Source organism: Morus notabilis, unplaced genomic scaffold (genome assembly GCF_000414095.1).
Source record: "Morus notabilis unplaced genomic scaffold, ASM41409v2 Scaffold155, whole genome shotgun sequence".
Lineage (NCBI taxonomy): Eukaryota > Viridiplantae > Streptophyta > Magnoliopsida > Rosales > Moraceae > Morus > Morus notabilis.
In genome coordinates this window covers 665716-691800 of record NW_010361021.1, presented here as the reverse complement: position 1 = coordinate 691800, position 26085 = coordinate 665716, and the positions used below count along the sequence as shown (strand labels likewise).

At 33.0% G+C, this 26085-nt stretch overlaps 3 protein-coding genes across 5 annotated transcripts in view; all 3 read left to right on the top strand.

The window, feature by feature from the left end:
* The first annotated feature begins 8873 nt into the window (after nucleotides 1-8873).
* Nucleotides 8874-10307, top strand: LOC21403991 (transcription factor PRE6). Its single transcript, XM_010098076.2, has 2 exons — nucleotides 8874-9244; nucleotides 9851-10307. Exons 1-2 carry the CDS (start codon nucleotides 9116-9118, stop codon nucleotides 10001-10003), a joined length of 282 nt encoding a protein of 93 aa, XP_010096378.1. The 5' UTR covers nucleotides 8874-9115; the 3' UTR covers nucleotides 10004-10307.
* A 4508-nt stretch (nucleotides 10308-14815) lies between these two features.
* Nucleotides 14816-21820, top strand: LOC21403989 (binding partner of ACD11 1). Its single transcript, XM_024165582.1, has 4 exons — nucleotides 14816-15104; nucleotides 15351-15426; nucleotides 20918-21031; nucleotides 21156-21820. Exons 1-4 carry the CDS (start codon nucleotides 14983-14985, stop codon nucleotides 21561-21563), a joined length of 720 nt encoding a protein of 239 aa, XP_024021350.1. The 5' UTR covers nucleotides 14816-14982; the 3' UTR covers nucleotides 21564-21820.
* A 2333-nt stretch (nucleotides 21821-24153) lies between these two features.
* The window catches only part of LOC21403988 (sucrose transport protein SUC3), a 5554-nt gene continuing 3622 nt past the window's right edge, over nucleotides 24154-26085 (top strand). The window contains exons 1-5 of one of the 3 annotated variants that reach the window (XM_010098073.2): nucleotides 24154-24767; nucleotides 25257-25322; nucleotides 25626-25724; nucleotides 25809-25873; nucleotides 25958-26042. In XM_010098073.2, coding sequence (XP_010096375.1) covers nucleotides 24450-24767; nucleotides 25257-25322; nucleotides 25626-25724; nucleotides 25809-25873; nucleotides 25958-26042 — 633 coding nt within the window. In that variant the 5' untranslated portion in view covers nucleotides 24154-24449. Of the gene's footprint in view, nucleotides 24768-25256; nucleotides 25323-25494; nucleotides 25532-25625; nucleotides 25725-25808; nucleotides 25874-25957; nucleotides 26043-26085 lie in introns of those variants that run through there. The other 2 variants (XM_024165610.1, XM_024165611.1) reach the window with 2 other exon arrangements.

Here is a 26085-nt window from a genome sequence, read left to right as displayed (position 1 = left end):
ATTCAGTTTTCTGGGGTTTCATGTGGTAGGAATCCAAATTCATGAATAGGACAAATGAGAGAAGAAAATTCCAAAAAAAAAAAAAAAAAAACATGATAACTGCCTCCTCCTGTGCTTGAAGTTGATTAATGTCTAGGTGATATTGGGCTCAAGTAAGGCTCAGTCTCAAAAAGCAAGGGCAGAAGACAGAGCTGAGTACAATTTATAAAGATGCTTGCCTAACTGCATTATTGGTTGCTCAACTCTTAATTATTCCGGAAAAATTTTACAGTACAACAGTTAGAAAGATTCTATTCAGCTCAGCAAAAAAAAAATTGGGAACCACCTCTGTAGGAGCATTAGGAGTCGACACGGGACGGATATAAAATTTAAGATTTTGAAAAAGAATAGACTCAGATTTTTAAAGGGAGAAACTACAAATGGTAACAAAATTTAAAAAAAAAAAAAAATTCACATAGAGTGGCTACCTACCTTGTGTGGCTCCGCCCTTAGGGTCCATTATATTAATTTTTACAGAGCTCAGGGTCCCACAGACTTTTTTTTTTTTTTTTTTTTTCAATAATAGGTTTTCTTCCAAGAGTATATAAACATGGTTACTTGGGAAAGGAGAAAGGAGAAGATTAAACGACTACTTAAAAACTTATTTTGAATTTATTCTTTTAGAGTTTAATTTGAGTATAATTTTTTAGTTAAATTTGAGTTATAATTTGAGTTAAACTTGTAACTTGAGTTTGTGTTTGGTTGTGTACATTTGAGTTATGGTTTGAGATAAGAATCTTTTTGAGTTTGTGTTTGAGTGAGTCAAAACTTGAATTTATATTTAGATAGTATTTTAATAAAAACTCAATGCTGATAAAAAATTTTAATAAGGTATATGGGTGGGATTTTATTCGTCTTTTCGTTGTCAACGCATAGAAAAAAAATCATCTCAATCAGAATTAAAACAAAAAAGTTATAGCATTTTTAAGAATAGAAAAAATGCTGTTAATTAATTTGAGTTCGAGTTTCTGAACTCGAGTTGAAGGGGAAACTTGAACTCGAGTTTTAGTCCTAACTCGAGTTTGAACTCGAGTTTAAACTCGAGTTTAAACTTAAAAGAACATGAACTCGAATAAAATTGTAACTCGAGTTGCCTTTTTTGAGTTTTTCACTCAAAAGAACAAGCCCTTGATTTCTGAGAACCAAACGTCAAAATTGTTATGAGGAAAAACATTTCGATTCGTTTGGTACGAGGATTTAAATCATGATGATTTTAATCATAATTTTAAAACTAAAATCATAATTTATGATTTTAGATTAAATTATGATTCTGAAACCATTATTCAGAATCAGGGAAGTTTGAATTACCTTGAATCAAGAGGGGAGTAGTTTTAGAATCATGATTTGAACTAGTATAAAATATACATCAGATTCTGAATCATCCAAACCAAACACTGATTCAGAATCATGATTATGAATTATGATTCAGAATCACTGTAAACATACGCTGATTCTGAACAAGAATTTAAAATCATAATTTTGGATCTATCTACCAAACCTACCCAACAAAACTATTTGAACCCGAGTTACCTTTACCAAACATGCTCGTTTCAAATCCATGGAATCACACGTTTTCCTTTGATTACATCTATGATTGTTGCTAAGTATAGAGGCTGCTTGTCGGCTTTTGGAAACACGTTATGAGTCGGTCATCAGCCATTGGCTGCCAATAATGCAATGCAGCCAGTCTTTTCTTTCAACAGTTATGCTTGTTGTCGACAATGGAATCCGTGTTTAAAACTTGTCATGTGATTTGCTTTGACGTTATGATAATGGTAATAACAGTACATCAATACTTTCTGCTTTTGATGTAACTTAATTCCACCGAATTAAAGTTTCCTAACATAGGACAACTTACATAAAATAAATGTTTCCGTTTTAATGGTTGCCGGTCTAGTGGTAAATCTAGACTCATATTTCTACCGCCAATTAAAAAAGAAAAAAAAAAGTTTTTGATTATGAAATATCTTATGTACACAAGGCTTAGAATTAGTTGGTTCAAACTTCAGATTAATTACTTGATGCATGCAAAAGTATTATTGTCAGACCGGGATGTGGTTGGGCCTGTTAGTTATTGGGACAGAATTTTGAATATTCATTCACTAATTCAAGATTCTCGAGCAAGCCAAGCATACAGTTAGAACTTATATTGAAAATTCTCAACAGTAGTACTAATTATATTGAAAATTTCAAAATTAACAGATAAGAGAAGACTTTATAAAAAAATCACATGCATATAGAGGCAGATTTCCTTTAGTAAGAAACACATGAGCACGTACGTAGTAGCTAGACAAAACATCTCTCATTTTTCCCCATTTTATCTTTCATGAGTTGACAACCACATAAAATACTAATGATAACTTAACGTCTGATACATCTAACAATACATAAAAGAGTCAAAACTCTTTTTTATGGTGGCAGTCCCTCCACTTAGCTCTTTTTTTTTTAATATTTATATTTTTTTGTGATTTTTTTTAAATGATGCTTTTTTTTTACATTCTAATTTTTTGGGTGGTTTTTAAAAATACGTTGTTCCCTCACTCTACTCCTATGAGAATAATTTTTCACATGTATTCTTATTTTACTTTTAGTTGGTTAAAATAATTTTTTCAAATGTGTTTCTATTTAATTTTTTTCATTAATTGTTATTTTTACACATATTTCTTTTGAAAATAATTTCAAAATTCCTTAAATGGTTGTATAAATAAAATTGTTATTATTTGGTGAATAATAAACTCTGCAGGTATTTTTAACACGCAATAATAAGTGAGGGAGCATGTTACAAAACTAGTAACGAATTAAATGGACGATGCTACCAACCATAAAGGCGGCATATTTATATATATTATATGTTACGTGTAAACTCAAAAATATTTGAGATATGATCAGGCACTATTTAGGTATGAATCCTATGATGTATATTTTTCTGTTCATATTGTTCTATCTTCGGAACATGTAACATGTCATACGAAGCAAATATTGATATGCTATTAAATTAAACTAAAGTTCATGCATACTTCGTATGAAGTGCTACTACACACACTTAAATAAGTAGGAAAGTGCGCAGGAAAATTTTGAATAATTGAGTCGTTAATAATTTTGAGGAGAAGCCGATACCATTTTTTTTTTTTTAAATGTGCACGAGTACTACTGTTTAAACTTGTTGTTGCCCTACGTGGTCATAACAGGTAGAAATGTTAGCATTACTTTTTCCGTTATTTTTTTTGTCACTCTTTGCATTTACTGTTTGACACGTGAACTCTACTGTTTCATTTTCTGTTTAAATAATAATATATCATGTTAGTAGAGTCCATGTGTTAAACAATAAATACAGAGAGTGTGACAGAAAAAGCGATACTATCATATCTCTTACTGCCCGATATATATCACGGGCTAGCTCTCAATAAGTAAATTAATGAAGTTACTTTGAAAGTTTTGAATTATGAAGGCTTGTATAAGTCCATATATATATATATATATATATGTATGTGTGTATTAATTTAATATGTTCAAGCACAAAGGAAAAAAAAAAAGTAAAAGAAAAGCTATATGTGTGAAATTAACGTGGTCAGTTATTATTTTTTTCATATTTTATATTTATCAGTACTTTGAGGGTGAAATTAACGTGGTAAAACTCTCAGTCTATACGTGTATATATGTGTGTGTATATATATATATATATATATATATAATATTTTCTCTCTTTCTAGAAGAAAAGGATTTATAATTTATTTGAAATTTTTGAACAAATAACGTATTATTTTTGACGTTGTAACTACCCATGCCATACCAGTACATGTAACATATATTGTGCCAAAAATTTGTTATGGCAGTTTCATCGTACCCCCGTTTCAATTTGGTATCTGTTATTTTGTTAGGCATCATTATGGTACAGCCACAATATTGCTCGTTAACAGATAGTTATAGTACTGATCCAAAGATTTTGTTAGGTAGAAAGATATACACAATAATTTTCAATAATCGTTTGGGTGTAAAATGATCAAACGATGAACAACAAAATACTTCACTTAATTGGACCACTCAAGAATTTAAAGAAACCCTAGAAATCAAATTCTTATTAATTTTAAGTAAGCAAAAGCGCACAAATGATCGCCTTTTCCTCCTAGTTACATGCATTTGGGACGCGAAAAGTAGTTACATTAATTCAATATATCTAAACCGTTCATCTTTAGCCGTCAAATCTTATACGTATTTTCCTCGTTTTGTATTCGTTTCTTGTTTCACTCTGCAGACACTCTTTAAGTTGTTTTGCTTTAATCTTTCTCTGGTTAGTTGCTTATTTCTTTGGTTCTTTTAGTTTAATTACGTCTCCATTTCGTCTCTCATGTAAATGCCACCGTTTTATTCTTTATCACAAGTCCGTTCTATAAAAACGTTTGAGTACTTCAACTTTCAGATACCAATAAATTGGATGCACGTTTTAAACCTGATCAGAACATGAAAGCCGTTTTTTACATTTCAAATGCATGCGTGGTTCAGCTGAATCTTGTTGACAATGGTGGTACATATTCATCAATTTTGCCTCCTCAGTAGTCCACATTTTGGTCTTTTTTGATAACTTTGTTTTGCTGGTTACTCCACACTCAACGGGAACTTCCAATCAACTTTTATATATATATATATATATATATATATATATTTAGTAAGTAAGTTATACATATATATATATATATATATTATATAATTATTATGTAAAAAAGGCCAGGGAAATTTTATTTTTTTAGGAAAATTTATTATAAACGCTACGCGAGTGCATTCAACGTGTTATATTTTTTTGAATATAAAGGTTTAAAATTGCTTCATAATTTTTTCTATTGATCACTTAATATTATTTTAAGAGGTTAGTTTAGTAAAAAAAATAATAATAATAAAGAGCATAGTTAAAAGGAAAACAAAGTTTTATGGGAGTAAATTAGAGAGAAAACCATTTATGGAGTACATATGAAAAAAAATAGTATTTAAGAGAGTTATAAGAAAAACATATTTAGGCAGAAACATATTCGAGAAGATATGATCTCAGTAAAATAATTAAAAAAAAAATATTTTATGAGGGCCACATTTGGAAAAAGAAAATTGAGTGGACTCATATTTGAGAGAAATTATTTAAATGGAGAAAATTATAGTGTTTTTATTTATGAGATAAATTGAGAGTACATCCGAGAAAAAAAAAACATATGTAAATATATAAGAAAAAATGTTTTGAGAAACATATAAAAAGGGACTAAACTACAAAATAACTTTAAAAAAAAGGAAAAAAAAGGATATATTTAAAATAAATTATATAAATAATTTAAAAAAGACACATTAGAAACAAAATTAATCTCTATAAGAGCTTAAAAATATAGAGAAAAAGAAAAGAAAAGAAAAGAAAAAGATAATGCTCATGTGTTAAAAAGGAAAAGTCTCCTCGTAAGGCCACATGTCAAAAGGACGGAAAGATCTTTTGACTATTTATGTGTGTTAAAGATTATATGTTAAAGATATATAAGGAGAGTGAGGGAGGGTTCTCTTTCTCATTAATTAGGTTTCCGACCTTATACTAATATGCTTTTTTTTTTCTTTTCAAGTGTTGTGCTAGGAGACGTTTGGTTCATAGATTAGAATCATATGATTAGAATCATTTTTTATTTACATGTATTTTTTGTGAGAGAAAATACTGTAGTGAAGATTTAAATTATAGTTTGAATCCTCTAACCAAACATCCCCTTAATGACTTTATTATATATAGTTTTCTTAAATATTCTAGTAACATGACGTTTACAGACATTTGGTGACACATGATCTTGATACAAAATTTGTGTGCCCCACTACTAAATCCCACCATATCCTCTATAAAAGAACTTAATTTTCCTGAAGACATGATACATATTTTTGGATCAGGAAATTAAAGTATATTTAATTCTTTTTTGTTCAAATTAGCGAGCAAACCAAAGTTATATATAAGTTTTGAGTAATTCTAGTCATCGACTCATCGGCTTTGATTGTTGTGTTTTAACCTGTATGTAATCAATTTTCAACTTTTTCCCCTTCTTCTTGAGCTATTAAAGTTGAAATTAACAAAAAGTACTGAAAAACACTTTTTTTTTTTTTTGGCTGAATTTGGATTCATATTTAATCATAGATACATCTCTCCCAAATCCCAACTAATAGTTACGTCGACAAACGAAGTTCTAAACCAGAAATTTCGCCGGAAAAGAAGTTCAGCACATCCCCCTGTCACGTGCGGACATGTAACGCCTAACTTCTACGACATCTTATCTTTTACATATTATATATATATACATGTAATAATGATACATTATGTATATTAATATTATATTAATATTACATAAATTGCGTATCCAAGTGATGAGCTGAGATTTTGTCTTGGTTAAGAAAAAAAACAATGGAATCGTTGTACATATGTCAATCAGATTATCTGGATTTTTTGTTTTGTTTTGGTTTTTTTTTTTTTTTTTGCCCCAGAAAGGCGCTGTAGTACATTGTAGTGTCACATACATTGATGTAATTAACTACAAAGGTTGCTTAAGTACTAAATATATGTTAATGAAGAAGTCGTACAAAATTAAATATGTGTAGCTCGGGAATCGAGATGAGTTTGACGGCAGAGTTTACGAGACCACACGTGCCTTGTCGTAACCCAGAGTATGGAGGTTTGGTATTTTATATCAGACTGGTCAATACTGTCATACACACTAGGGAAGGGAGAGAGAGCTAAGTTTTTCACGAGGAGGATATTTGGTATAGAGATTTTCTCATAAAAAATTTACGTAAATCAAAAATGGTTTGAATCACATAGTTTGAATTCTCCAACTAAACGTCATTTACATGTCTGTTTAATTTGTTGATTTGAGTTAATATGTAATTTTAAATGAAAGTTTTTTACTGTATCAAAAAAATTAGATGTGACGGTTTCTAAGAGCTTTTTTCTATAACAAAACTCAAATTCTAAACTTGAATTGATGTAATAAACGGGATCTACATTGTTTAGAAAAAGAAAATATAAAAAAACAATAGAATAATTATTTATTATCGATAATGCGGCTAGAACCAAAATATCCATATTCAGATTGTGTTATGGATAATTTAAACTAAAAGAACTTTGAAAATCCCATATGCACGTACGAAAATATTGGTATGTATTAAGTTTTGGGTGTTTAATTTGTTTATTTTCTTTTTCTAACGTGATTTTAATGAGATTTTAATGTTTAGAAACACGCACTATCAATAAAATATTTTTACTGTATAAAAAGCTCCAATACGAAAAATTTCTATTATAAGTACTACACAATTCTTTAAATCACTAGATCACATTCTAATAATATTAGAGCTATAAAAAATGAAAAATATAATGAAAACTTGATCAAGACCCAGCCATCCATATAAGGATAATACTCAATAAGTTAAGGTTCATACACTGCATTTCTTTTAGAAATAAAAGCAATGTTTCAAATCAACCGAAAAAGATAATACAAATGTAGATAGCACTAGAATACTGAGATCAATATGTAACAAAAGATACACTTTAATAAATAAAACACTCAAATGATGATTACTAATTCACCTTCCGTTATTTCATCAAGACCATAGCAATGCAGTCCGGGCTGCAAGGTATCAGGTAGTGCATTTTTTTTTTCTATTAGCGTGATCATAACTACACGATCGATAAATTTGAGCCCAAAAGAATTAAATATTTGACTCTTTAAATATATTATCCGCCTCCAACATTGATTTTTCTGTTTAATAGTATAACAAATCTATTGTTGATGTCAATTTTTGATTGCTAGCCTTCTTATATGATCTCACTTTTAAAAGCTACACATATGATAAAAAATAATACATACATACATACATATATATATATATATTTATATACTCACACACACAGAGGAGCACATACAAAAAACGATAAGACAATATACAGAATTATAACTATATTAAGATCCAAGTGTGGAAACTTATCTTTTATCTTTGATCTTTATTTATATATAAAGATCAAAACTACAAAATAGATAAAAAGAAAAGAAAAGAAAATATTCTTACAAGAAATTTGTGATAAGAGTCAGAGAATTTGGGGTAAAGGGAAAAAGAAAAAAAAAGGAAAGAGCGAGAGTTTATAGGGCCGGCTACATTAAGCGGCTTCTTTAAGTATTGCTCTCCTTTGATACTATAATATGACACATATACATTGGAAATAAATAACTTTTCATAAGCCAAAACACCCTTAAGTACATATATACATAGATGAGTATATATACAGATGATGATTTGGGAGTAACTCCTTTAAAATAATAATGTTAATGTAATTGTCATGTAGCGCAAAATTAAATATATTAATATATTATTAAAATGACAGGAATTAATAAAGATAACATGGGCTTGCTTGCTGAGACTGACACCGAGAGGGTCCAAGTAGTAGGCTTATAAACAAGCACATTTCTCTTAACCCACTTGAACTCTAACCCCAGTTTGGCGACATATTCAGAAAAGACAGTATGGGGTAATCTCTATTCCTTTTTCATCAGTATCTCCCTCCTCTTTCTCTCTCTCTCCTTATAACTTTCTCTCTCTACACCACATTTTTCTCTCAAAACCCTAATTAATAATAACGAGGCATAGCCCACTGCTTTCTCCCATGCACTTGTCCTCCCTTCTCCCAACACCCACTTCTCTATAGTTTTCTTCAGGGCTTCCTTATCTCCCCCTGTCCATAACTTGTCTCATATATATTACACCCCCGATATTCTCTCCTCTTATATTTATATATATATATATATATATGCATACATATATATTTATACACCCCATCTCTAGCAATATATTTATATATATATACCCCCCAAAGTTCTCCTTAGCTAGCTCATTATAAGTCATTACTTCTCTCTGACAAAAACCCCCCACACTCTTTTACTCTCTTCCTCTTCTTTGTCTCTCAGTTTGGTTTTCTGTTTTTCTCTCTTATTCATTTATACTAGGCACTAGCTCGTAATATTATACATATATATATATAAGTCCTGTACGCTGACACCTCGAGCTAGCTAGCTGTTTCAACATTATGTCAAGCAGAAGATCTAGTTCGAGGCAGTCTGGTGTTTCCATGAACATCAGTGATGACCAAATCACCGATCTTGTTTCCAAGCTTCAACGACTTATTCCTGAGATCCGTAACAGACGCTCCGACAAGGTATAAATAAATGTATTCTTTATATATGTACATACATGATAAATAGTGAATATAAGTTATTATTTTATCGCTTTTTATATCTCTATATGTGTACTTCTATAGGAATTATAATTTATATGTATATTTGTGTGTTATTTATTGTGTGGTCTTCATTCTGCTTTGGAAGATAAGTCACGCTTCTCTTACAGCCTCATTTAGTCTGTAAGGCGCAAGTTGAGGGGTTTTGTGGGACTCAACTTGTACCCTACTAACATGCATATATATATATATATATATGTATGTATGTATGTATGAATGCATTTTCTTCTACATGACTTCTTCTTCACTGCTACAAAATGCTTAAGTGTCACGGAAAATAAACTGCCACGAACGTCAGATATTTAGTACTAGTGTAATCTTACTTGTACGCATCTTATATACCTCATTAAAACAGTTGTCGTTTTCAATTTTTGTAGTTTTATGGCATGCATGAGTCGTTTTTGGCTAGAATTTGTGTGTGTATTACTCACCTTTCCATGTTTTTATCCAAAATGTATATTTGATAACAACATTAATATGGTAATTGGATAAGGCTGTTCATTAAGTTTTGGTCACGCACGCATGCAGGTGTCGGCTTCCAAGGTCTTGCAGGAGACTTGCAACTACATTAGGAACTTACACAGAGAGGTCGATGACCTGAGCGACCGTTTATCGCAGCTCTTGGCGACGACGGAAAACGACAGTGCTCAAGCAGCCATAATTAGGAGTCTACTTATGTAATATAATGGGGACACATGTTACAAGTGTACCCCTATATATATATGTTCCCGCTTCTATCTTTTTTTATCTCTTTCCAAATATAATATCTAGCTAGGGTTTGGTCATGGTAGGCCAGGGTGAGAAAGGTTTAGATATGGAATATATATCCATTGAAATCCCTTTTCAGAGACCTGTAGTAATTAATATTTAACGATCATAAATAAAAGGATCACTTGATGTTGATGATATATCTAGACCAGCTTTTGAATTGATCATTTTTGACGCTTTGTATCCAGAATGCTGTGTCCTTTGTCCCCCCATGAAAAAGGAGTTAAGTTTTATTTTTTATTTTTTATTTTTATTTCTTTAGATTTTTCAGCTGTTGCTGATTGTGACACTTGTAATATTTAAGTACTATATATATGTTTACTACATTATCTTCATGATCTCTCTTTGCAGAATAAAAACGACTTAGGACCATGAGTACAAGTCAAAAAAACAAAAGTAATTAGAAGTGGACAAAGGTCAACCTTGTTGATGAAATTATATATATATATATATATATATATAAAATGTCTTGTTGATGATAGTGTTAATTAACATGTGACTAATTGCCCAACAATACTTATGCATCTCGTCAAGAGGTTAAATCAGCCGAGTAATATATAGACTAGCTAATTAAAAATAACAGGACAAATTAATTATGACCATCTACTAATTGCATATATAACGCTCACAAAGATAACAAATAAATTAATCAGTAATTATAATGGGATTGACAACTTGTGGTTCAATATTTGCAGCTTGGTTCTTCACTTTTGTTGTCTCAAAGTCTTTCTATTACAGCTTAATTTTTGGTCCAGATTATATCCAGTTACCTTTAGTACTAATTGACAAATTAATCACCAATCTTAATTAGCTGTCGCAGTTATCATAACAATGCACATGAAAATCTCTTAAAAGATAATAAAGAATTAATTAGAGATAGAAACAATGGCTAATTATTTCATATAATATTGATCAAGTTAAATAAGTACGTACTCTCCCCTTCTTGCGGTCTCTCTTACCTTTGTTCTCAACTTTATATAGTAGAAATATTTTAATAAAATGAGAGGGAGAAAAAAAAAAAACATTGGACGACAACATGGACAAAAATAACGGCCGTATTTGAAATTGATCCTATTTTTATTTTTCATATTTTTTAAGAAAAAAATAAAAAAGTTTACAAAACGACGCTTAGCGCAATAAAGATAAAAAATAAAAATGAAAATAATTTTTTAATTTAGTGTAAAATATGAGAAAAATAAAAAATAACTTTTAATCATTTTTTATTTTTTATTTTTATTTTTTCCTCCCTCAAATAGAAATAAAAAGAAAAATATTATTGAATTTTTTTATATTAAAAATAATTTTATATTTAAAATTAAAATTATTTTTATTTTTATTTTAATATAAAAATTAAAATTATTTTATAACGAATTCTAAATCCACCAACGTCATTTTTGCATCCAAATATTTGGTGTAGACAGCATCATTTTTTGTCAGCATTTTGCGCGTAAGTAATAGTTACTTTGTCCTAAAAGTCAAGGCTTTCAATAATTAGGATATTCAAACTTTTCATTGATCGTGACATGTATTATACAGCCCAGAAAAAGCAAATATGAATAATTATGAAAAAAAAAATGAATAATCAACTGAGTTTACCATTCTGGAAAGACACTAACGAAAATTTTTCTATGCCGGAATAGTTTTTTATGTATCATAGCTGTTTTTTCTTTTCTTTTCTTTTCCCTTTGCTTGCAATATTTTTACTGCTTTATTTCAAAAGGTGCCTCCCGAGCGGAGCAGCCACCGAAAATTTCGTGCAAATCAATCATTATTTCACATTTTAGTTACATTCATATTTATAAATAAAATAACACATTACCTTTTTTTCCGGAAAAAACAGAGGGAGTATGAAAAGAAAACAAGAAACATCATCCGGAATTTTGATTTGTCCTTAATAACAAAAGCACTTTGACTAGCAAAGCTTCCTATAATTAGTAACATTGACCCGGAACTTTTAGTACGGTTTTGTTTGCTAAAATATTTTATGCATCATATATGTATAAATATGTGATATTCATTTATTTACGTGTTTATTTTATTTTATTTTATTTGAGTTGTCAATTGATAGATATATAGAAGTCGTGTGGTTGAAACTTGATTCTTCAATTCACGGGTTTAATGGATCCTTTTGGGCCCTAATTCTTTCTTGGTAGACCACTTCTCTTTCGATTAATTTAATGAGAAATAGTAAAAAATAGGTTAATATAAAAAACTTAAGAAAATATATAAGTCAATTTTTAGTTATAGAAATTAATAGGTCATAACTTATCAAGTTATGGTTTATAACTAGATAAGTTATGAATAAACTTGTCAAGTTATGGTTCATAACCAGACAAATTATGGACAATTATGGATAATAACTCGTCAAGTTATGGTTTATAACCAGATAAATTATGGACGAAAACAATAATTTGGCCTATTTATTAACTTCTGTAAACTATTGGCCTATTAATTTTAATTCATCTCAAGTCTTTGTCTATTTTCCTCTTTCTCCCTAATTTCATTGAGAAGTTTTAACACCAACTATAACTATGATGTCTTCAGGCCTGTTCACTTTATCAATTCGAGTTTAAAATTTGAGTTTTACTACAGTAATAAATTCTTAAAAATAGTCGCATCTAACTTTTTGACTACAGTAAAAAATTCTCACATAAAATTACATCTCAACTTGAATTAAAAACTCGAATCAGCGAACTAAACGGATAATTTTGCGTGATTTATGAAGTCACTAACGTGAATGGTATTTTTATTTGCAAATAAGTATGATTAGGAGAATACACCAATAGCTCGTCCTTTTGGAGATATATATATATGGGTAGCTCAGAAGATCTATCATGGATTTACGCGAATATAACAACACTTACAGAGCAAATTTAAGTGACATTCCACCCATCATTTTATAGAAGGTGAAATTCTACAATTAAATTTGTTAGAGGTCAATGATCAAATCTGAACGACTCATAGTATCAAATTACAATAAATAAATGCATGAAAATAAATAAAGACAGAGACACGAAGAATTTTATAGAAGTTCACTCGTTAATAAAAGTTATGTCCTAGTGCTTTTATTATATTCAATGATGAATTACAATGATGTTGAGAACAAGAAGAGGAAGAGAGAATAGAGAAATTTGACAAAAAACATATGAAATATAGAAAAATTGGGAAAAACTAGACCTAAAACTCTGTGAAGCGTGCTCCGATTGTCTTGGAATGCGTATAGGACTTTCGGAATGCAATATGGAAGCTAGGGCTTGCTTGTAGGCGTCTAGGAGATGACGAATGCGTGAAAAGTCCTCTTTTACAAGCTTGATGGCTGATCTTCCTGTTGGAGAAGGATTTGCTATTTAAATTCGAACCGCAAGTCTTTTCGGCTTGTTGATGATCCTCACGTTTGAATACTTGATTTAGGGATGAGATAATCCCTCTTTAGTGCTGATATCTCTATTTAAACCAAGGTTCGACTTTGATTTGGTAGAGCATGGCTGTTGAACAGCTCGTCGGATGAGCTGTTCGTCCATTAAGTTGCGACCCTCGAGCTGTCGAAGCTCGCGGCTCTCTCCAGATGCACTAGAGTCATTTTTACAGGCTGTTTCTAAATTTGGGAGACTACCAACTCATTAAGTAGCTTGTCATATATTGGAGACTCATTTGATGGTCCGTGATTGACGAGCTGTCGGTGGCTCACAGATGATTTGAGAGGTCGATTCTATGATTGATCCTCATTCTTGAAAATGTGTGTTGACATGTGTATAGTGAAAAATGAGATATTAATTAAAATTTAACGTCAACGTCATTTCTCAATAGAAACAAATATGACCAATTGATCATGTCCATTAGAAACACAATCCAAAAGTTTTTTCTTTTTCTTTTTGAGAAATATCGAATTCTATGAAGATATATGGTCAAAATGATACGGGTATTATTCTTTACATCTTATGTTATAGTCCTGCATGAATCAACTACGACAAGGAAAATATGAAGAATCCAAAGTAAACCAAATGCACCAACACATATTCTTACTCAAAAGCACCCAAAGTAAAGTTATTTATTACCTTACATTTGAAAAAAAAAAAAAGGAAAAGAAAAGAAAAAAAAGGAGCTGTTCCTCAAATGTCTATAAAGGAGGTCGTCTTATCATTGGCTTGGCTGCAAATCGAAGTTAACCGCTCATAGGAGAAACTGTAGCTTGTTCAAATGAAGTGAAAAAAAAAAGAAGAATGTATTAAATAGCATATTTATGAAATTAAATTACGTAAATAATATATTTTAAAATGATTTAAAGTAAGTAGCAGTTTATTGTGTAAATGATTCATTTACTATTAGTAAAAAGATTTTTTTCTACGTAATTTTTTTTTTAAGATTAGTAAAAGATTTATTTTCCACCTAAATAAAGATTGTTTACCACGTAAATTATTTTTTATCAGTAGTAAATGAAATATTTATACGGTAAATTATTATTTACTTCAATAATTTTAAAATATGTTATAATTTAATTTTAAACATTTACTATTTACTATTATAGATATTTAATATGGCAGGTATTTAACTCCTTTCCCCGTTAGATTACCTAATTTGCTCAATAAGTCTCCATTACTGACTGTGCTCCGAATGGGCTCAAGACCAAAGCCCATAATCTGTGACGGACCAATGGCCCAGTAAACTAAAAAAATGTTGGCCTAAAAAGGTTGAGCATAGTTTAAAGCACCTGACGGCTGTCGCGTCGCGTTCGAGTGAAGGACACGGCAAAGAAAGAAGATCGTGGCATCGTCGTCGCTAGAAGTTCCTTGGCTTTCTCAGAATTAGAAAAAACAAAAATTTCTTTCAATCCCAGTCTCTCTCTCTCTTTCTCTCTCTAGTCTCTCTGTTCTCTGCTTTGGAATTGGAAAAGTATGAGCGACGAAGCAGTCGGATATTCCGTGGAAGTGACGGGCCTCTCCCCCGAAGCCACAGAGAAGGACGTCCTTGACTTTTTCGCCTTCTCCGGTAACATTCTTCATCTCCAGATCATCAGGTCTGTTTGATTTCTTCATCTTCTCGATTAATTTCTTTCTATTTTTTTATTAGTTTTGTTCGTTGCACCATTCGAATCACGGCTCACATTTTTTTGCTACAATACAAAAAATTGAAGTTCAACTTTTTCTACTACTATGTTTATACGAATTCACTTTTCAATTCAAGTTCTCTATCTTCTTTGTTTCTTTGAATTGTTCATCTTTTTTTTTCATGAATTTGTCCTTTTTTGTGTGGGAAATAACAGATCTGGTGAATACGCGTGTACTGCCTACGTGACGTTCAAAGATGCGTACTCTCAGGAAACTGCCTGCTTGCTCAGTGTTAGTAACTTCTTCCCTTCCCCCATCACGATCATCTTTTGGGGCAGTTTTTATCCACTCCTTTATTGTTAAAATCTTTTGTGAGAATAATTGCTTAGCGTTTTGGTGTCTAAATTATGTCTATGGAAAGAACTACTTGTGAAGAAGGATTTTTTTTTTTTTTTTTTTTTGGTAGTTTTAAAAATTGATACTGTAACCTGCTGCACGAAGCATATGTAGAAACTTTGAAGATTAATTAACAAAGTTTATGAATCAAGATTCAGAACAAATAATTGGAACTGTTGTCTATGTTTTGAGATTCCTCTCTTTATGTCAAAACAAGTGAAGGTTAAATTTCGCAACTACAAAGACATTACGTTTTCTTTTTTCTGCTGAAAGCTTGAAGATATTACTTGGAAATAAACTCAACCTTCGCCAAAATTTCACTGTATACATATATATATATATATATATATATTTTTTTTTTCTGTTCTTATTTAATCAGCTGATTGATGTTTGTTAGGAATCAAGCTCAGACTAATTCTAGAGAGAGAAAGAGCAATTGATGAGTGAGAAAGAAATCTAAATTCTCATTACTGTAATTCTGTTACAACAACTTATTTATACGTAAGTTAGTGCAGATAACAAACTCTAACAAACACGTGTAATCTTTATCTAACATAACTAAGACTGCTTAAGAGCCCCCCTCAAACTTAAAGTAGTTAAATCTTCTACTTTAAGTTTGCTACGAATGAGACTAAAAGTGGAACTTGAAATAGTTTTAGTGAATAGATCAGCTAGTTGATCAACAGCAGGTACATGTCGAACTTCTATTTGCTTTCTCAAGACTTTTCCCCAAACAAAGTATAAGTCCAGTTCTATATGTTTGGTTCTGGCATGTAAAACTGAATTTGCTGCTAAATGAACAGTGCTGAGATTATCACACCAAATTATTGGTGTTTTTGTTGTCTGAAAATACGACTCACTTAAAAGAGATTGTAACCAGGATATCTCAGCTACCACACTAGCCAAACTTCTGTTTTCTGCCTCTGTAGATAATCTTGACACTGTATGCTGCTTCTTGGACTGCCAAGATACTAGATTGGAACCAAGAAAGACACAAAAGCCTAAGGTTGATCTTCGGTCATCAACATCTGATGCCCAATCTGCATCACAAAAGCCAACCAAATCTAGTCTTTTTGTAGGACATTCTCTCAAGTGAAGACCATAATCTATTGTGCCAGCTAGATACCTCAGAATTCTCTTTACAGCCTTCCAATGAGCTTCTAGAGGTGTCTGCATAAACTGGCAAACCTTATTAACACTATATGAGATTTCTGGCCTTGTGATTGTCACATATTGCAATGCACCCATCACACTTCTGTATAATTGGACATTACTTGATCATTGCCAAAAGAAGTGAGTTTTTGTCCTGTGGTCATGGGAGCTGAAGCACCTTTTGCAAACTGCATCTTTGTTCTACATAACAGATCAATCACATACTTTTGTTGAGATAAAAGTAGGCCTTGAGTTGTTTTTGTAATTTGTATACCAAGATAATAATCAATCTCTCCTAAATCTTTGAGTGCAAAAGCAGTGTTGAGCTTAGTGGACAATTCCTAGATTGCTGACTCATTGCTCCCTGTTATGAGTATATCATCCACATAAACAAGGATGTATATAGTCCACTTTGGTGTGACTTGAATGAAGAGAGACTGATCAGACGTGGCTGAGTGAAAACCAAGTTGAAGCAGTGCATGATGAAGCTTTTCAAACCAGGCGCTTAGAGCTTGTTTTAAGCCATAGAGTGACTTGTGAATTTTACACACTTATGTTGGATTCTGTTGATCAATAAAGCCTGCAGGATGTTCCATGAACACTTCCTCTTGCAAATCATCATTTAAAAACGCATTATTCACATCAAGTTGTCTCACACACCACTGCCTGCTTAGTGCTAGAGTGAGAATCACACGAATAGTGGTAGGTTTTACCACTGGACTGAATGTCTCAGTGAAATCAAACCATGCCACCTGATGAAACCCCTTAGCTACAAGTCGTGCCTTGTACTTATTTATGCTGCATCTGGATTTTCTTTGACTCTAAACACCCACTTGCAACCTATGGCTTTCCTGCCATGAGGTAATGAGACAAGACTCCATGTGTTGTTTCTCTGAAGAGCAAGAAGCTCATCTGTCATAGCTTGTTTCCAGTGTGTTGCTTCCAAAGCTTCTTCAACTGTATGAGGCTCTCTTGCTGCCATGTACACTTTGGGTTTAAAAATACCTCGTTTGGAGCGTGTCATCATTGAATGAGAAGGCTGCAGTGTTGTTGTACGTGTGGTTCTGTGATCTTGATCCTGCACACACAAGTCTTGATTTGAGATTGTTGTTATAGATATAGGTTCTACCACAGTGGGAAGAGGACTTGGTATAATAGGGGAAGCAGGGATTGGATCAAGAGGCGAGGAAGATAATTCATGAGAGGAAGAGAGTACTGAAGGCATGGAGGAAGAAGAAGACAAAGAGGGTAGAACACTGAGTCGTGCTAAAAGAGGAGACTGATGTGACTCAACAGAAGATGGTTGAACAGTGTGTACAGTTTTGGTAAAAGGAAAAGAGGTTTCATAAAAAATGAGATCCCGAGAGATGTATATTCTTCCAGATGGATCTAAACACTTATAACCCTTATGTTTGATGCTATAGCCAAGAAAAGTACATGGTATTGACCTAAACTGTAGTTTCTTTTGTTATAAGGTCTAATATTTGGATAGCATGTGCAACCAAAGACTCTTAGTTGAGAGTAAACAAGCTTAGTATGAAAAAGGATTTCTAAGGGTGTTTTATTGTGGAGATTTGGTGTTGGTAATCTGTTTATAAGAAAAACAAAAGTTCGAAACGCTTCATCCCAATATTTGAATGGCATAGAAGCTTGAGCAAGAAGAGTTAAACTTGTTTCAACAATATGTCTGTGTTTACGCTCAGCAACCCCATTTTGTTCATGTGTATGTGGACAAGGATGCCTATGTTCAACTCCATGTTGAACTAAAAGGTCTGTAAAGGCTCGAAACTCTCCTCCCCCAGTCAATTTGGATGCATTTGACAGGTAAACCAATTTGTTTTTCCACTAGTGTTTTGAAATTCACAAAGGCTTGTAAGGCTTTGGATTTGGTTCTTAGAAGATATAACCATGTAAAACGAGAGTAAGCATCAATGAAATGAATGTAGTATCTTTATCCACTAGAAGATAAAACAGTTGAAGGACCCCACAAATCTGAATATACAAGCTGTAAAGGACTAGTGTAAATAGTGAGAGAGAGAGAGAAAATGGTAGTTTATGAATTTTGCCCAAACAACAAGACTTGCAAACAGAAACAAATGAAGTTTTATTGATGTCAGAGAGATTACAATGGTTCAATACGAGTTTTACAATCTTATCTGTAGGATGTCCTAATTTGTTGTGCCACAGCTCAAAACAAGAAGGCTTAACAACAGTGCTAGTGCAAGCTTGAACACTAGAAATCAATGAACTAGAAGACTTAGCAGAATTATGAAAGGAAGTACAAGACTGAGAAACATTTTGAGAGGTTACTGGAACAGTGGACTTGAGGTTGATCTGAGAGTTGTCAAACACATAGACGCCATCTTTAAGACGACCCTCCAGCAGCACCACCTTGGAAATGAGATCCTTGACAAAACAGGAAGTGGGGTGAAATTCAAAAAACACTTTGTTATTAGCTGCAAACTTGGAGACACTTAAAAGATTTTTACGAATTTCAGGAACATGCAACAAGTGTTTGAGAGAGGGATTTAGAAGAGACAAAAGGACTAGAAAAAGTGGAAGAACCAACATGTTTAATAGTCAATCCCTTACCATTTCCCATGTGCACCTGATCTGAACCATAGAATTCAGAACTGTTCATGAGGTTTGAATGATCTGCAGTCAAATGGTTAGTAGCACCTGAATCAGGATACCATTCCATGTCAGAGGATTCATCAGTGTACCAAGCTGAATAAAGAACTGATTCAGGAATAGCAAGCAAAGCACCCATCTGAGCAGAGTCAGCAGTTGAATTTTGATTTGGACATTGAGCTAAATTGCCTTGAACTGAATGATTGAACTGAGAAGGACTAGTGAAAGATCTGTCAAACCTATAATAGCACTATACAACCATATGACCTTGTTTTTCACAAAGCTGACATTGTATTTTGTTGTTATTCCATGATTGTCCTCTACCATGACTACCAAAACGTCCTTTGCCCTTATTATTGTGATTACCAGAAAAATGACCAGGTATAGAAGGAAAACCACCAGAGGAATACCCAGGGAAAATAGAATTGGAACTACGAGGAAAATGACCAAAATTAGGACTACTGAATCGTGGATTAGAATTAGGTCGACCACTAGTCATAGCTAGATTAGCCAGAGAAGGCCCAGGTGAAGGATTAAAACTATCAGTCAGTTTAATAGCTCTCTCAATTCGAACCTCTTGAGCCAGAATTAGAGACTCAACCTCTTCAACAGAATAGTCAGTAAAGCTAGAGTTCACACTAATCTCTAAGATATCATATTCAAGAGGTAAACCGTTGAAGATCACATCTATGTGATCCTTAGTAGAAATTTCATGGCCAACCAAAGCAAGCATATCAACAAAATGCCTAATCCGAAGCAGAACAGACAAAGAATTTTTACGAGTATTCTGTAACTGAGTTTTAAATTGAGACTTTTTAGCTCTAATTTGTGAGGCAAAGTATACCTCTATTGTATGCCAGACTTGAGCTGCTGTTTCACAATTAACCATCCGAGCAATAACTGAATCGGACATCGAAGCTAGCATCCAAGACACAAGCTACTGATCTTGCTGCTCCCATTCTACATAAGCTGGATTGACCACACGAAGAAGCTCATCCTCTGGAGAAAGAAACCTTGGAGGAGACCGTGCAGAATCTGAAAGAAAATCTTGGAGACGATGACCGCGAACAGTTGCGAGAATTTGTCGCCGCCAAACCAGAAAATTGTTGTTGTCTAGCTTCGATGCAACAAGATGCAAGAAAGCAACTAGAACAAATCGAGAAGAAGTAGAAGAATTCATCGGCACAGCATCTTCCATGGCGATCGTCGGAAAAGAACTCCGTCACTGGCGAGAAGGCTTTGATACCATGTTAGGAATCAAGCTCGGACTAATTCTAGAGAGAGAAAGAGCAATTGATGAGTGAGAAAGAAATCCAAATTCTCATTACTGTAATTTTGTTACAACAACTTATTTATACATAAGTTAGTGCATATAACAAACTCTAACAAACTAACCCAATGAAGTCTTTACATGTGTAATCTTTATCTAATATAACTAAGACTGCTTAACAATGTTCATTTATAGCACCAAAACAAAAAGTGAGAACGTCGTTCTGTCATCTTTCATTTCTTGATGTACTCTGGTCAGGATGGTGATCCGAATGTATAAATCTTGAAATTTCAGAGATGTTTAGCATTGATTTTTCTCTATAAAATATCCTAGGGTGCCACAATCGTCGATCAGCGAGTGTGCATTACGCGCTGGGGACAATACAGAGATGAGTTTGATTTCTGGAATGGGACGTCCGAGAGGCGTGAAGATGAACCTGGTTCTAGTGTATGCGCTTCTTTTGTTCTTTTTTCATTTGTAATTGTAAAATAAATAATTTGGTAGGTTTTATGCAATAAAAATCTTCTGTATAAGAACATAATGAAGTAAGCCATGAATTTTCCCTATGCAGGTTCCGCAGAGAAGCCAATTTGTTTCGGACGCTGGAGAAGCAGTGACAATGGCTCAGGAAGTGGTCAAAACCATGCTAGCCAGGGGCTTTGTGCTGGGAAAGGACACCTTGGCCAAGGCCAAGGAGCTCGATGAGTCTAACCAAGTTTCGGCTACAGCAGCAGCTAAGGTTGCCCAGCTGAGTGAAAGAATTGGCCTAACTAACACGATTTTCGCGGGAGTTCAAGCCGTTAAGTCTGTTGATGAGAAGTACAATGTCTCAGAGAGGACCAAATCAGCTGTGCTGGCAACCGCGAACACGGTGGTAAACAGTAGCTACTTCTCTAAGGGAGCTCTTTGGCTTTCGGATGCTCTGAATCGAGCCTCTAAAGCTGCTGCTGACATGGGAAGTCGTGGTGTTCAGCATTGAGGCGTAGCGGTTAACTCAAACACTCCATTTCTGCTGTATATTGACTACTGAGATTTGAAATAGCTATTTTATTATAGTTGTGTATAGAAGCAATTGCTTTCTGTTATCTGGCCATATAGGACTTAGAAGTGCTTAAAACCTTGAGATGTCATATTTTGCCGGATGTGGTCATCATGTTAATGTTTCCACCCCCTCCTCTCAAATCCTTCTGTTAAATATTGTGAAAATCAAGTTATAAATATTAAAAAATTTATATCTTAGTAGAGAAAACTGTGGCAGGGGAAATTGATTACAAGGCAATTTGAAACGATGTGTTCAACTTGATTTTAGACGACCCGTCGTTTTTCTGAATATTGCTATTTGATTTTTCACTTTTCACCCTTGAAAAGCAAACGAGACGTCCTTTATTTAGATGTAGGAAAATTATGTTCATACTACACCTTGTGTTCCCCTCGAAGCAAATGACATGATGTTGAATGTTTTGATGACAGGTTGTCGTTTCTCTGCAAATAGATATAAATTTTGTTAGTTATCTTGCAGGACCCGCCATATTATTTGTTTCGCCCAGATGTCAAATTTTTTTTTGCTGAAAAACGACATGTCGTTCACACCAGTTACCATTTTCCCCGGAAGCGAATAAGCGATTGTATCAATGAAGAGTTGTCGTTCCTATTGTAAATACACAGTCATAGACGACATATGCTTACTTATCTCGCAGGACTCGTCGTATTTGTTTTTACCAATGTCGCTCGGTGCAATGTGAAGGACATGCTCATACTAGCTTCCTTTACCTCTATTGTGTGTCATTTGTTACTGAAAAATAACGACGCTCAAAATTGTTGTCGTTTTCTTCTGGAAGTTAATAAGATATCGTTGATTGCCATGTATGATGCATCCATGAATATAAAAGACACGTCGTTTCGTTACCTCGACCTCAGTATCTAATTTCGTTTTCCCGGATGTCGTTTTATTCTTAAGAGGAAACAACATGCCGTATAATTAGCTGTCGTTTTGTTGGTTGAAGAAAAACAATGACCGTGTTTAAAATTGATCCCGTTTTTATTTTTTATGTTTTTCAAAAAAGAAAAGATTAAAACGTTTTCAAAACGATGTTTGGCGCAATAAAGACAACAAAAATGAAAATAATTTTTTAGTTTAGTGTAAAATAAGAGAGAAATAAAAAACGACTTTTAATCGTTTTTTATTTTTTTGTTTTCATTTTCTCCTCTTTCAAACAGAGAGAGAAAGAGAGACATTAATAGGTTTTTTACACTGAAAGTAATCTCTTGATAAAACTATCAAACATACTTTTAAAAATAATTTTTATCTGAGATTAAAAACGTTTTCATTTTTATTTTCATACAAAAAAATAAAATTATTTTAAAATAATTATTTTCATTTTCAATTATTTTCATACTGTCATTCCCTTCTTGAAGTAAATGAGCCGTCCTACACTGTAATCTGTATTCATGACAATTGCATATCATTGCAACGTGATTTCGTTTGACAATAAAAGACGGCCGTTCGTAGTTTTCTACATGAGTTTATTATATTATTATTTATTATCATGCCTTTTTCCTGGATGTCAGGTTCATCGAATTCTAATTACTTCAATTACTTTTAATTTTCCTTTTGCACCAGTTACTTCTTTTACAACCTTGATTAAGTATCCAAGAAGTTGATATTTATTTATGTTTGTTTAATCTTATTTTAAGAGGTTATTTGTTTTATGCGTTTAAATTTATAATTTTAATTCTATTACAGTATTTTTTTATTATAAAAAATTTAAATTTTAAATGTCAAAATTAAGAATCACTTGTTTAAATGTACGAATTAAACGGGCCCTAAGTGTCATAATTTTGTCCAAACAAAGAATTTTTAGGTGAATTAGCAACAAAACAAATATAAAAAAGGAAAATTTTCATTTTGATATCATTTGTTATATCGAAATTTGAATTTAGTACATTTTGATTTTGAAAATTTCATATCGATATCTTGACCTTTTAAAAAATCTTTTTTTGGTACCCCGGAGTTATTTTTTAGGATATGAAAAGATAAAATTACCCTTAGTGTAAAAATTCATCTGTTGACAAGAATTTTACAGAAAAAAAATTTTAAAGCTGAATTTTTAACAAAGGATTATGCTCTACATGTATAATAATTTTTAAAATCTTTTTTTCTTGAAACTTTTGATCAACAAATAAATTTTTATAATAAAGATAATTTTATCTTTTTGTATTTTAAAAATAACTCTAAAATATAAATTTTTTTTTAAAAAAGTCGAGATACCAGTATAAAATTTTTAAAAATAAATAATACTAAACTCAAATATATATCAGAATGCATCAAATGAAATTTTCTAAAAAAAAAAAAAAAAAAAAAACCTCTCTTCGTCAAAATTGGCTCCATTATTTAAGTCCAATATCCCCTGTCTGTCGGTTCAGTGGTCATACTTCCCTTGATGAGAACGTCACATTAGACTTTTGAATTTTCTACCTCCTCTCTGCCCTAGATTAACGGTCCCAATTCATTCACTTTCCGTCAACGTTACACGTAGGATTCTCACGAAAGGCACTTGAAAGCTTCCTGCGAGAATCACGCGTCCGATCAATCACATTTTACCCTGTCGCCCACTTCCGATCATCGTGTGGACCCACGATTACCATCCGACGGCCCATAGAGTCTACATAGGAGAGTCCATAGACGTGCGGTGTAGTAAAATATTGCTGATAACTGGATCGGGCTATGTCCATTGTAACCCACACACTCTCTCTCTTCTGTAACTCTGAAATTGGATTATTGGCTGAAAAAACCTAGATCCCGATCACTGAATTTGATGTACGGAGGTTTGAATTCGCGTTGTTGCTGAGTCTTTGAGACCAATCAATGGCGGGAAAGGCGGACTCAGTGACGATCCGGGTTCCGTACAGGAACCTGAAGGAGGCGGAGCTGGAAATGGTGGGACTGGACGAGCCTGCTCACAATCGGATCGAGCTCAAATCGAGTTTTTCGCGTCCTTCCTCTTCGTCTTCGCCTTCGTCCCCTAGGGTTTCTAATGGAGAAACCGACCTCTCGTCGTCGACGCCGAATCCTCCCAGATCCAAGCACAGCAGTTTGGTGACTCTGGTTCTCAGTTGTACGGTCGCCGCCGGTGTCCAATTCGGCTGGGCTTTGCAGCTTTCTCTTTTGACTCCCTATGTACAGGTTCGGTTTTTTTTTTTTTTTGAAGGATATGTACAGGTTCGCTTTCTCATTTTGCATTTTTTTTTTCTTTTTTCTTTTTGATGCTCTTATTGATGGATTACAATTCGAGTCGATTTTGTCACTTCTAGCCATTTTCCTGCATTGAATTTTCAATTTTCTATGTGTTAATGTTAAAGAACGGCTTTTTAATGTAGTAACTGCTATTGTAGTATAGAAAAGAGTCGCATACGAGATTTTTTTTTTTTGGGAATAGTTTATTACGACTTACGATAATGGAGTTCAATTTAGAAGATGGATTTTTTTTTTTCTAGATTTTATTCAGTTACTATTCATGCCATTGTTGATCTCTTTATTGGCAATGCATGTTATTTTACAGTGTTCTTTTGTATCTTTACCATACCATGATTACTTGTACTGGTTGAGAATTCTATTCATGTTGTTTGGGTCATCATTTGGTTAACTATTCTCAACTTTGATTGAATGTTTCAGACACTTGGAATAGGACACGCTTTTTCTTCGTTTATTTGGCTCTGCGGCCCTATTACAGGCCTGGTGGTAAGTGACCGTATCCAATTTCTTTCAACATTCTTAATTTTGTATTTTTCATGACACTCTCATTGTAAACCGTTGTATATGATTATTGGGTCCATTTCTGACCATTTTTTAGAGCCCTTTATCCCGTTGTAAACTAGTTTTTATTCTTCTTCTCTCTAGTGCAAATTATTTTGTTAAAGACCACCAAGTCAATTGGCCAATTGTCTCAAGTATGGTTCTATAGTAATAATAGCTATGCAAATTTTGAATTGTGTTATGTTTTTCATAATTAGTTTATTAAGTTATTAGCTTTTCTTCTTTTAGGTTCAACCATGTGTTGGCATTTGGAGTGATAAATGCTTATCGAAATATGGAAGAAGACGTCCCTTCATTCTTGCTGGATCTCTCTTGATCTCAGTTTCTGTAAGCCTTTTCTTTTACTTCTCAAGGGTTGATTTAGTCTATACTGCAATAAATATCAGCTGAACCAAGCCTTGTAATATATAGGTGATATTAATCGGGTTTTCTGCAGACATCGGATCCTTGCTAGGAGATACAAAAGAGCATTGCAGGTTTTTGTTGCCTTCTCTTGACTCTTGGTACTCTATTCTACAAACATCCATTTAAGGTTGACCAACTCATCTAAGGAAATGCAGAACTTTCAAAGGTACACGAACCATGGCAGCTCTTGTCTTCATAATTGGGTTTTGGCTTCTTGATCTTGCGAACAATACTGTGCAGGTGAGTTATTCTTTTAATGCTTAGTGTGTGAATCTAGGGAGGG